Genomic DNA, 12,014 nt, shown 5'->3' with positions numbered 1-12,014 from the left:
AATGCTAGGTAAGTGCTCTCCCAACGGAGCTACATCCCCAGCCTCAAACTATGGTTTTGATTTTCACAAAAGTGGTAGAGTGAGAACCTATAGTTCTGTGAGCACATGTAGGACCTGTGTCAGGAAATGGAGTCAGGCCTGCTGGGTTCAAACCGGGGTTGCCAGATAAAATATAGAGTTGCCCACGAAATCTGATCTTAGAGAAACAATGCATAATTGTTCAGAGTAAGTCTGTCATAAGCACTTCTATTATATGTTTGCTAAGTCTGGCAAAGCTAGTTCAAACATGCCCTCCCCCCACCAATGCTCAGTAGTCAAGCAACAGAGTCACAGAAAACTCAGCTCAGTTAGATGGTACAGAGCGGTGCCCAGCAGTGGTTAGTTTAGGGCATACAATGGTTTTTGCTAAGCCACTGTGCTCTGTGAAATTATAGTCCTTGGGCAGAGGTGTAAGCCCACGAGCCAGTCAGTCACCTTCCAAGCTGAAGATCCTGTCCCCAAGGGCATCAACAATGTCCTTCAGGGCCGCCTCATCTGTGACGTTGAAGAAGTGCTTGTCGTCAGGGTCACTGGCGATGTATTTGATTTCATTTAGAAAAGTTTCTGGATTGATCCCCCTGCGGTTGTAGTAGCCCAAGACCTGCCAGGGAACAGGGGCAGGGACAACAAAGCAGGCCATAGTACTGACTTCTCCACACACTCACTGCCTATGACCCCAAGGGCCCAGGGGGTGGGCTACAGCCATGCCTGGGCTTTTCTTGAGGTGCCACTGACACTTTGAAACAGGTAGGTATTCTTTGGAGGTGCTAGGTAAGACCCTTGAGATTAGCTGGGGTTCTGGGATCTGGGATGACTGGGGTTCTTTCTATTTTTTTTTTTTAAACTCTCTGGAAAAAAGAAGGAAAATGCAATCCTACACACATCTGTATTCACATGTACAATATTAAGAGTCAACTTAAAAACAAAAGTAGCCCTGGCTGGCTCAGAACTTGCCGTGCAGCCAAGGATGACCTTGAATTTTTGCTCCTGCTGCCTCCACTTCCCTAGTGCTGGGATTGCAGGTGTGTACCACCATATCTGGTTTTATACATTGCTGGGATGGGACCCAGGGCCTCCTGCACACTCAACTTGTTCTTCAGAGGGGACACAGCTAGGGAAGCAGTTCCAGGAATCCTGGGGCTTTGAGGGCAGAGCCTCTGAGAGTAGCCAACTGCCCCAGGGCAGGGGGCAGGACTTACGGCCACTGCATATCTGGTCACATTGTCCTTCTCGCTTTGCCGGATCACCTTCTCCAGGTCTGGGCTGTCATGGGACTCCCCGTCAGTGATGACAATCATCACCTTCTTGGCCCCTTTCCTTCCACCCTTCTGGAAAGCCTCTGAGCTGGAACCAGAATCAGGGAGAGGTCAGAAGAGGGATGTGGGAACAGGGCAGCCTGGTGTCCTCTAGGGGGCAGACACAGAAGCTGTGGGCACCTCAGCTGCTCAAGCTCTGCATCACCAAGCTCTTCCAACAGTAGCTCCGCTGGGTCTTGGACATTCGTGTGCATGCGTGTGCATGTACAATGTTGTGTGTGAGAGTGAACATTTGCATGCAGAAGCCAGAGGTTGACACTGAGTATCTCTCTCTAACATTCCCAACATCTCTTTTTTGAGACAGGGTCTTTTGTTGAACACGGAGCACTCAGATTCAGCATGACTAGCTTGTCAGTAGCTGCTAGGATTCACCTGCCTCCACTTCCCAAGCACTGCACTACCGGTGTGCAGCCAGTGCTGTGGGTGCTGAAGGGCTCAACTCAGGTCCTCATGCTTGTGTGGCAGACACTTAACCAACCGAGCCATTTCCTCAGCTCCAATCTGTTGCATTTAAAGAGTGTAAAAAGATTGGAGCCCCAACCCTGCTGTTTTGGTAGGCAGAGGGATAGGGAGGATGTGAGATCATGGGCCAGCAGCCTTGAGTGGGATAAGTCAGTGGTTCAGAAACCCAGCTGCACGTTACGATCTCTTGGGAGGTTTAAACATTTTTTGATGCTTGGGCTCTACCCAGACCCAGGCACTTAGGGAATATAGCCTGGACATTAATGTGTTCCTTCCTTCCTTCCTTTCTTCCTTCCTTCCTTCCTTCCTTCCCTCTCTCTCTCCCTCCCTCTGTATTTTTTCCATGAGTGATATGGAATGCATATGTGTTTGTTCACACATGTATGAGTACATGTTTATGTGTACATCAGAGGTTGACACCATTGTCTTTCTTCATCAGTCACTCTCCACCTCATATAAGGAGGCAGAGTCTTTGATTTGTCTAGCTAGCCAGCTTGCCTTAGGGACCCCTCATTTCTGACTCCCACTGGAATTACAGGAAGGCCCCGTGTCCACCTGGCATTTGTATGGGTTCTGGGGATCTGAATTCTAGTCCTCATGTTGGTACAGCAAGCCACTTTGCCTGATGAGCATCTGTACTGGTTGTACAGTTGCTGGAGTGGTCAGAGAGGAAGGAGCCTCAGTTGAGGAAATGTCTCCATGAGATCCAACTATAAGGCATTTTCTCAATTAGTGATCAGTGAGGGAGGGTAGCGGGGAGGGCCCAGGGCCCACCCATAGTGGGTGCTGCATTCCTGGGCTGACAGTCCTGGGCTCTATAAGAAAGCAGCTTAGCAAGCCATGAGGAACAAGCCAGTAAGCAGCATCCTCCATGGTCTCTGCATCAGCTCCTGCCTCCAGCGCCTGCCCTGCTTGAGTTCCTATTCTGACTTCCTCCAATGATGAACAGTGAGTGATCAGGAAGTGTAAGCTGAATAAACCCTCTCCTCCTCCCAACTTGCTTTTTAGTCATGCTGTTTCATCACAGCACTAGAAACCCTAATTAAGACAGCATTTCCCTATCCTGGCACTGATATATTCTTAAAAGTCTAGTTAGTGAATGCTCAGAGTCACACACTACTTCCCTAAGGGCTGAGAAGGTGAGGTGTCTGTTAATTTAACCTCTTGACCTCTGGCCTACAGAACATGTGAGAGGAAGCTGCACAAACGTCTGACTTCTCTCATCAGCATCACCTTCCACTCTTTTTTGTGGAAATACTAAATATGTAATTCATGGAAAATATCTATCTTCTTTTAAATTGTGATTCTGTGTTGTGTAAAGGGATCTGCTCCTTTGTAATTTAGATTATAAATTCCTTGAGAACAATAAGAATTTTATACTTGCACCAGGTGGTACCATTTTAGAGAGCAGACAACCATGGAAATTAGCCAGTTTCTTTCTCTAACCAGCAGTGGCTTCATTTTTCTCAGGGAAAGCCCAGAACTAACTAACTAGCGTGCTCTCTCTCTCCTCCTTTTTAAAGATTTATTTTTTATTTATATGTATGTGTGTTTGTCTGCACGTATGTATATGCACGATGTGTGTGATTGATGCCTGAGGTTGTCAGAAGAGGGCATCTGATCCCCTGGAACTGAGTTACAAATGGTTATGAGACACCATGTGGGTGCTAGGAACTGAACCTAGGTCCTCTGTAAGAGCAACCAGTGCTCTTAACTGCTCTGCTATCTTTCCATCCCAAGGCCTAGGTCTTGACAAAGGTCAACCAGGTTCTTGATGCTCCTCCCATCACCCTCTGCACACACTGGGCCCTTTGCTGATTCTAGAAGGTCCTGGGCATGTGCTGGGCCTTGGAGCTGCCCACTCCACCCATGATGTCCTTTGTAGCGCCCCTGGTGGGTCAGTGCCCTCTCCTCACGGTCCCTCTCAGTGGCATCTACCCTGCCTCCCCATTGTCAGGTCTTCCCGGTGGAAGTCAGACCTCTCAAATTTAAGATTAGAGTTAACCCTTGCCAGAGCCCTGTGCTGGATGGAAGCGGCTAAGGCCAGGGATCACAAACTGCTCTTTGTAACTAACCACTTGAACCTGTGACTTAGATCTTGGCCTGGTAGTAGTTTCACAGAAAACAACAACAACAACAAAAAACAAAGCAAAACAAAACAAAAAGAGAAAACAAAAACCAAACCAACCAACCAAACAATCAAACAAAACACAAACAGACGAAAAATAAAAAACAAAACCAAAGGCAGCAGCAGAATGAATTGGCGACAACCAGATCATAACTAGGTGAGTGGACGCAAGAGAAAACTAACCAGCTAAGCCCAGCCCACTGTCAGAACTCTGGAATTAACGAGTCGCTGTTTGAAAGAACCAAATGGTGGGGGCACAGCGGGGGTAGCCAAAACAGTATCTGAGATTCACACACACACACACACACACACACACACACACACACACACTTTTTTTTTTTTTTTTTTACCGTGCAAATTCAATGCCGAATGCTGTGCGGGTCTCTGTCCCTCCTCTCTGCTCAATGTGGCTGGCGGCTTCCACCACATCCTTAACAGATCTGTAGTCATTGAGGTGGAACTCATGGACTGCATCTTCTCCATACTGAACTATTCCGACCTGCAAACCAGAGCAGAGGGTAGCAGAACCCTGGTGCTCAGACCTCCATTTGTGAGGGTCCCCTCTCCAAGGAGTCCTTCCTAGAGGAAATCACAACCCAAGGGAAACAGGCTGTTCTGGGAATGAACAGATGGCTTGATGGGACAAATCAGGGGCACAGAGAGAAAAGGCTTGGTGATGAGAGGGAAGGCCAAACTATAACTTGGATGAGAAGAGGTCTGACATTTTCAAAGTGGAGAATGCTTCAGCACTATTAGTAACGTCAAGATAAACATCAATCTGTAGAGACTGGTTTCAGGGACTTGGTGATAATACTATTGTTGGATGGGTTCACCAAGTTTACTGGGTCCAAGAACCCTTTGCATACTGGGTACTCACCCCAGTACTGGGTACTCACCCCAGTGCACCAAAAAACAAAACAAAAACAACAACAACAAAAAAAACAACAAACCCAAAACTGTCTTCTGTGTATGTGTGTTTGGTATATGTGTGTGTGTTGTCTGTGGCATGTGTGTGTGGTATATATGAGTGTGTGATATATGCTTGTGTATGTGTGTGTGGGGTATGTATGTGCGTGTGGAGTATGTGTATGTGTGTGTATGGATGTGTGGTACATGTGTGCGTGGTATGGTATGTATGTGTATGTGTGTGTGGTACGTGGGTGTATGTGTGTGGAGTATGTGTATGTGTGTGTATGTGTAATATAGGGAAGGCTAGAGGAAACTCTCAGGTGTCACCTTCAGGAATGCCATTCAACTCCTTTGAGACAGGGTATCACACTGACTTGGAGCTCACCAATTAGGCCAGACTGACTGGCCTCTACTTTTCCAGCACTGGGATTACAAACACGTACCACTATGCCTGGCATTTTGGCATGGATTCTTTCTGGATATTGGGTCACTCCTCTGGCACAGAAAGAATTCCTTACAATCGACACCCGAGACTTTGGCACTTCTGTTTCTTGGCCCTCATCCAGACAGAATACTAGGAAACAAATGTAGCCCTTGTCCATCTTTGTTTCACAGATATGCTGGCAGCTAGTTCATTCCAAGTCACTTCATGCCCGACTCTTCCAGGGTCCACATGCCTGGTGTTCTATGCCTTTCCCCCTTTTCCTGACTTCTGATGTCTAGCTGGTCCTCTTCATAAGTGGAGTCAACCCCTGAAGGCACCTTTGGTGTGTCCACCAGAAACAGGCACCTGAGGCAGCAGGTCCCAGTGCTGGTCAGCCTTACCAGCTCCTACCCTTTCATGGGAAGATGCTGCCCAGTGCTGTAGGGCCACTCAGGCCAGGGATTTTTGGGGATCTTGCTCAGCAGGGGTGAGCCCTGGGACACTCACCTGGATCTGGCCAGGGCCAATGTAGAACTTTTTCAGGATATTGATGAGGAAGTGTTGGACCTCCACCCAAGGGTAGATGCTGTTAGAACCGTCCAGGACAATGATGATGTCCATGTAGGTCTGGCACCCTGGAAGCAGGGATATAATCAGGGCCATCAAGGAACCAGTGCCCACAAACCTCCAACATTCTCACTCAAAGAAACCTTTCGTGTGTGTGTGTAAGGTCAGAGGTCAGTCTCGAGTGTCATTTCTCAGGAGCCATCCACCTTATTTCTTTTCTTTCTTTCTTTTTTTTTTTTCCAGAGCCTCTCCTATAGAATAGTTTTCTTATTTTTATTATTGTAAGCTAGGTGGGCTGACAGTAAGCCCCAGGTGTCTGCCCTGTGTCGGCTTCCCCAGTGCTAGGGTTATGAGTGTGCATCACCACGTCTGGCCTTCTACATGGGTGCTGGAGACGGAGGCCTCATGCTCACATGTTAAGCATGTCCCCAGCTGAGCTGTGCCCCAGTCTCAAGTCTCTCATGTTCTGAATGATCTTTTAGAGACCAGCGGAAGAATAATTGTTGACGTCTGTATGCCCTGCATGGACAGTTGCCCTCAGGCTGGGCACTTACTCGAGCCACATAGGCAAGGCAGCTAGGATGTCCTGGTTCCACATCACTACCCTGTGGGCTGTTTGAACAGGGCTGAAATTGAACCTGAGTCCTTTGTTCCCCATCAGAGACTGATGGTTGTCAACTGATCAGTGCTTCCCTGGCCACGGCTTCTGCCGGAATCAGCACCTTAGGCCATTTCCTTTACTGCCATGGGCAGGTAGTGTCTTCCACTAGCAACCTGGATGAATAGATTTCATGTTTTATGGAGGATTCATCAAGAAAAGGCTGGCAATGTGCATTCTGGCATCAGCCTGTGACTCTTGGCCTGGCTACTTACTGGCTGTGTGGCCCAAGGGCAGTCACTCTGTTTACTGTGCTGTAAGAGCAGCATTATAACTAAGAGCTTCCATTAAGGGTTAATGGGAAGACATTTCTAAAGTTGAGAGCTCAATAAGTCTTAGCTGGTCCTATTTCCACTCTCTTTTTTAAAGACAAGATCTCATGTAGTCCAGGCTGGCTTGGAACCAGCTCTTTAGCGGAGGGTGACCCTGGATGACTGGTCTTCCTGCCCCCACTTCCCCAATGCTGGGTTACAGATTGTGACATTGTGCCTAGTCTGCTGTCCCCCAGCCCTCTCTCTCAGGAGACAACAATGTTGGGGTGTCTGCCCTTTTCAACAGCCACCCACTTTGTATTTTTGACATAGTCTCACTGAGACACGAGATTTATTACTTTGATTTCTCTTTTAATTTCACTGCTTTTAAAAAGAGAGCTTGTGCAGAGGGGGTGGAGAGACGGCTCAGTGCTTAAGAGCATTTGTTGATGTTGCAGCAGATTCAGTTCCAAGTACCCTCATACTAGCTTATGCCATCTGTAACTCCAATTCTAGGGGACTCAATGCCATCTTCTGGCCTCTATGGGCATCAGGCATGTACATGCTACACATACCTATATGCAGTCAAAATATTCATACATGTAGAATAAAAATAAATCTCATGTTTGCACGGCAAGCCCTTTGCTGGCTGAACCATATCCCCAGCCTTACTTAGGCCTATGGTCTTTAAACACGGCAGTCCCCCTCCTCAGCCTTCCCCAAGTGCCCCTTAGTTAGAAACTACTACACAAAGGGCACCTGCATTTGCAGAGTCCTCCGGGAGTGATGCCCTAGGCCAGGGCAGGAGGGCTCCACCACAGCCAGCAGCAGACAGTAACATTAGGGCTGTGACGCCCTGCCCCCTGAGAAACTCCTTGGTGTCCTGACCTTTCCCTGTGCCCTGGAGCTGCCTGGGACACTGTGAACGGACCCCATGCCACCCCACCCACCCCACAGATGACAGCTCTCTAGCCTGACTAGACAGTGTTTCCCCCTTCCAGTCCCTCAGCAGTGGGTGTTGAGGGGAGGCTGCCTGAGCCAGAGGTGCTAATCCCCTCACCCTCCATAAACAGGCAACAGCTGCATGTTGAGGGTGTTTAGCCCAGAGGAAATGGTGAGGCTCAGAGCCAAGAAGTCTAGGCTTCTAGCTCCCCAAGTTTGCTTGAGAGGGTGGGGGAGGTTTTCTGTCCACCAGGCTCTGGGCAAGCTGCCCAGGAGCTCTGACTTGGTGTAACCATCACCCAGGTTATTTCTGTTCTCCTTGGCTTTCCACGCGTGGACTTCTCCACTGCAGGGAGAAACACCATTCACACTATAGTCTAAATGAGTGATGCCCCAGCCTGGCCTGTTATACATGGTAGCCTGGCAACCTCCTCCAAGCTCAAGATTCTACAGGGAGCTTACATGGATGCTATAATTGTTTTCATAAATTCAACTAATTTGTTACCAACTGTCACACTGAGGGTGGGGGAAGGGAGCCTGTGAGGTAGCCAGGGACCAGCTAGAAGGGACTCTCTGCTCAGCTAGGAGAAGTGACTCCCCTCAGATCTTCCAGAGGGCTGAAGCAGTCACAGAACCCACACACTGTTCTGTAGGTACAAGGCAGCTGTGAGCAGAGCCCACAGCTCCTCCCTTGACTGCCCCAGCCCAGCGGGAGCCTCTGGGATTGAAGGTACTCACTCTGAAGTGCTGGGGCCACAGTCTTGGAGAACCTGAAGTTCGAGTTGACTCTTGAGCACATGCCAGTGGTGTAGTAGGAGCTTCCACACTCATGAGACCAGAGAGGGCTGCAGGCCTATGAAGCAACACAGCACAGAGTCCAGCCATGGGACTTCAGACAGGACTCAGTTCCAACCTCCAGGACTGGCCTTCTTAGTGTGTGAAGTCTCTGGTCTCACTGAACCATGCCCCTGACTTCAGGTGTAATGGGGGAGAGTGGAACCTGGATCCCTGTCCCATTCTCCATGGGGTCTGAGGAAACGTTTATCTGTAGGAGCGGATCTTCCAAGAATTGCTAGGCTGGCTCTTGTCTGCAAAGATGAGTTTTTCTGGGAGGCGTGGCCACCGAGAAGGGGAGCACTCCTGTGCCACTCCCCGGGGTAAGGACACAAAAAGACTCAATCCTTTTACCTTCCTGGACTGTTCACTGAAACAAAGGGCCCAGTCATCAGAAAGACCCACACCCACGCAGGATCTGCCCCTGTTGGCCTGCAGGGATGGGTCATCTGGAGGGTGGAAGGGGCATGCACACAAGGGGTGTGCAAAAGCACATGTGAGGGCGTTTGGCTGGGCCTCTCCACACCCTGTCAGTGGGGTCTGTGCAGGAGGGAAGGTTGGGGACAACAGCGGGGCTGATGATCTTACCAGGAAGCTGTTGTCCTTAGGGTTGGTGGCAAGGCTCAGGCCAAGGCGCATGTTGTCCTTCCTCTCAGACACATTGGACAGAGTGACCCTGCCTGGAGCAGAGGAGAGACCCATAGCCTACACCCATTCCTGCTTGTCCTCCGCCCAGAACCTGCTGCCCCAGGTTGTTGAGCTGAACCCACAGTCCTAGCTCACCCGGAGCTTCCTTAGATTTGTCCTTTGTCCTTCCTCACTTTCTGGGAGATGAACACACTGAAGCTTGTAGAGTCCTAGTAACGGCACAAGGCTACACAGCAAGCCTATAGCACAGCTTTTACCTCCTCGGCCAGAGCTCTGTCTTCTCTAGCCAGCTAACTGCACCTCAGACAGACCACAGTGCCCGCACAGAAGGCTTTCTCTGTACAGGGACCCCTCCACCCACCCTTCCTGGCAACATATACCATCTGAGGTTCAGTCATCCAACACCCATTTTGTACCCAAGTGCCCACCTGGCATGTGCTGAGGGCCCCTCACAGGGAGCAGCCCCTTGTAGCTGGTGGCTTCAGCCAGCTGTGGTGGGGACAGATGGTTCTGTGGCAGTACAGAAACCATGGGACAAGGACACAATGAAAGTTCTCTAGGTCATCCTTTCAGAACATGGAAGGGATGGAAAAGAGCTTGGAATCCCCAGAAGCAAAGTGTGTGTGCATGCATGTGTGCATGTGTATATGTGCGTGTGTGTACTTATGTATGTGTATGGGTGTGTGTACACACATACTTAGGAGACAAACAGTGGGAGAGGCTGATATGTGTCAGTCCTAAGCTACTGTAGAAAGAACCATGTCCCCTGCTGTGGGCTTTGAGAGTCTGCAACCACAGAGAGTCTGTGCTGTGCTGTGCTGTGCTGTGCTGTGCTGTGCTGTGCTGTGCTGTGCTGTGTTGGAGACTGATGTGTGACGAGGGGCCTGGCTTCCAGAGCACTGGTTAGTAGGGCTGGGGGTAGGCCAGGGCCAGAACAACAGAGGTGACCATGACAACTATATTGCAGCACTGGCTGTCCTGGGGTGGAGGCAGGGCATCTGTCAGGTCGTTTTTCCCTCCTGCTTCTCTCAGGTGCTTGTGGGTTTTGGCTAGGGTATCATATAGGCCAGGTTGAACTAGAAATCACTGTGTAGCCAGGATGGCCCTGCACCTCTGGTCCTTCTGCCTCTATCTCACAAAGGCTAAGATTACGGATGCAATGCCTCAGTTGTTAGGTGCTGGAGGTAGAAGCCAGGGCTTTGTGCACATTATGCAAGCACTGCAGAGAGGGCCACATTCCCAGCTGGCTAATCAATGCTCTTTAGAGTGAAGAGCAGATCTAGAATAGATCCTAGGGGCCATCAAGCCCACCTCTTTACACCTGAAAAAACCGAGGTGCAGAGATGCATGGAAGCATCCCAAGTACACACGTTGGGAATGGTACAGCTGGGAAGGGAAGCTCTCTGTGGCTTGTTTTGGTAGCCTGTGTTTCAGGGAGGGGATGATGGGAGCACGTAAGCCATCAACCAGACTCCCTTCTCCTGTGCTCACTGAAGCTCAGGCCCCAGAAGTTCTGAGGTTTGAATTCTTCACCCAGGTAGTTCCTGGGAGCCTCCAGCAACATGTGACAGACAACTGGTGACCCAGGGATTCAACTTCTTTGGAATTTCTCTTGGACCTTGGCCTTTTCCTTTATTTGTTTATCTCTAGAACTAGAGCCTTCTCCTCTAGCGGGCCAGCTGCTGGGTATCTCCTCCTTGGATCCTCATACGAGTTTCTAGGACAGGAGCACCCTGTTGGAGAAGGACAAAAAGTCCGGGAAGGCCAGTCTTCCAGGAAAGGCCCTAGAATTGTGGCTTTGTGGCCCATGTAGAATTTTTGTCCCTTTTGTGGGCAAAGCAGGCTCAACCACTATCTGTCCCGCCCTTTAGGACAAGATGGAAGTGTTTAGTGGAATGGTGTGTATGTGTGTGTGTGTGTGTGTGTGTGTGTGTGTGTGTGTGAGTGTGCATCCAGCATCTCCCCAGCACTAACACAGGCTGGAGAGTACTTCCATGAGGAAAAGCCTCGATTTGGGCACATAGCTGAATGGCAGTTGCAGGGTGGTCATGCTGAGTGGCTTGGAATCCTAGCCTACTGCTTACTAGCCAGGTGGTCCTGGGCTTGTCCTCTTGCCTCCTCATTCTGTCACTTCCTCATCTGTTGGATGGTCCACTCTCACTCTGTGTGGTGGGAATTGAGTGAGCAGAAATGCCAAAATGGTGTGGCCAGGTCTATTCCCCCCCCCCCCCCCCCCGGTGCATGCTGCGGACAACAGACAGACACAGAGCTAGCTGCTGACACTCCTGTTTCAAGATCAGGAACATGAACACATTTGTTTTTCAGAAACTGAAAACCCCGAGCATATGGGCAGTGGACGAGTTAGGAATATTTACAGAGCGGGACACTGGAGGCCTGTGTCCTGCATAGAATGTCGAGCTATGCAAGTGAGCGAAAGATGCCTCATCTCTTAGGCCTCAGGAGATCTCTTGATCTCTGTCTGCCTATTTCGCTGTGTATGTGAACGTCAGGTCAGAGCACAGCCTTGGATGTCTTCCCTCAGGCACTGCTTATTTTTGTTTGAGACAGGTTCTCTCCTGCCCCGAACTTGCCAAATATGCTAGGCTAGCTATTGAGTGAGCTCTGAGAACATGCCAGTCTCAGCCTCCCTGTCACTGTGGGTTTAGAGTGTGAACTCAGGTATTTATGCTTGCAAGGCAAGTGCTTTATTGACAGAGCTGTCCCCTCAGCCTAGCTTCCTCATGTGCAGTGCGAGCATAGTGATACACTTCACAGGACAGCTAGAAAGTGACAGGTAAATGTAGACAGTTGTTAGTCTGCGCTATATGTAACATGG

General features: G+C 49.7%; 1 protein-coding gene across 1 annotated transcript in view; it reads right to left on the bottom strand.

The window, feature by feature from the left end:
• The window catches only part of Itga11 (integrin subunit alpha 11), a 94,058-nt gene that overhangs the window by 33,398 nt on the left and 48,646 nt on the right, over positions 1-12,014 (bottom strand). The window contains exons 4-9 of the mRNA XM_051197707.1: positions 9,119-9,210; positions 8,435-8,549; positions 5,786-5,913; positions 4,296-4,444; positions 1,239-1,383; positions 475-640 (exon numbers count right to left, since the gene is read on the bottom strand). Of these exons, the coding sequence (XP_051053664.1) occupies positions 475-640; positions 1,239-1,383; positions 4,296-4,444; positions 5,786-5,913; positions 8,435-8,549; positions 9,119-9,210 (795 nt within the window). The remainder of the gene's footprint in view (positions 1-474; positions 641-1,238; positions 1,384-4,295; positions 4,445-5,785; positions 5,914-8,434; positions 8,550-9,118; positions 9,211-12,014) is intronic.

Source organism: Phodopus roborovskii, unplaced genomic scaffold (assembly GCF_943737965.1).
Source record: "Phodopus roborovskii unplaced genomic scaffold, PHOROB, whole genome shotgun sequence".
Taxonomy (NCBI): domain Eukaryota; kingdom Metazoa; phylum Chordata; class Mammalia; order Rodentia; family Cricetidae; genus Phodopus; species Phodopus roborovskii.
This window is presented reverse-complemented; position numbering and strand designations above follow the sequence as displayed.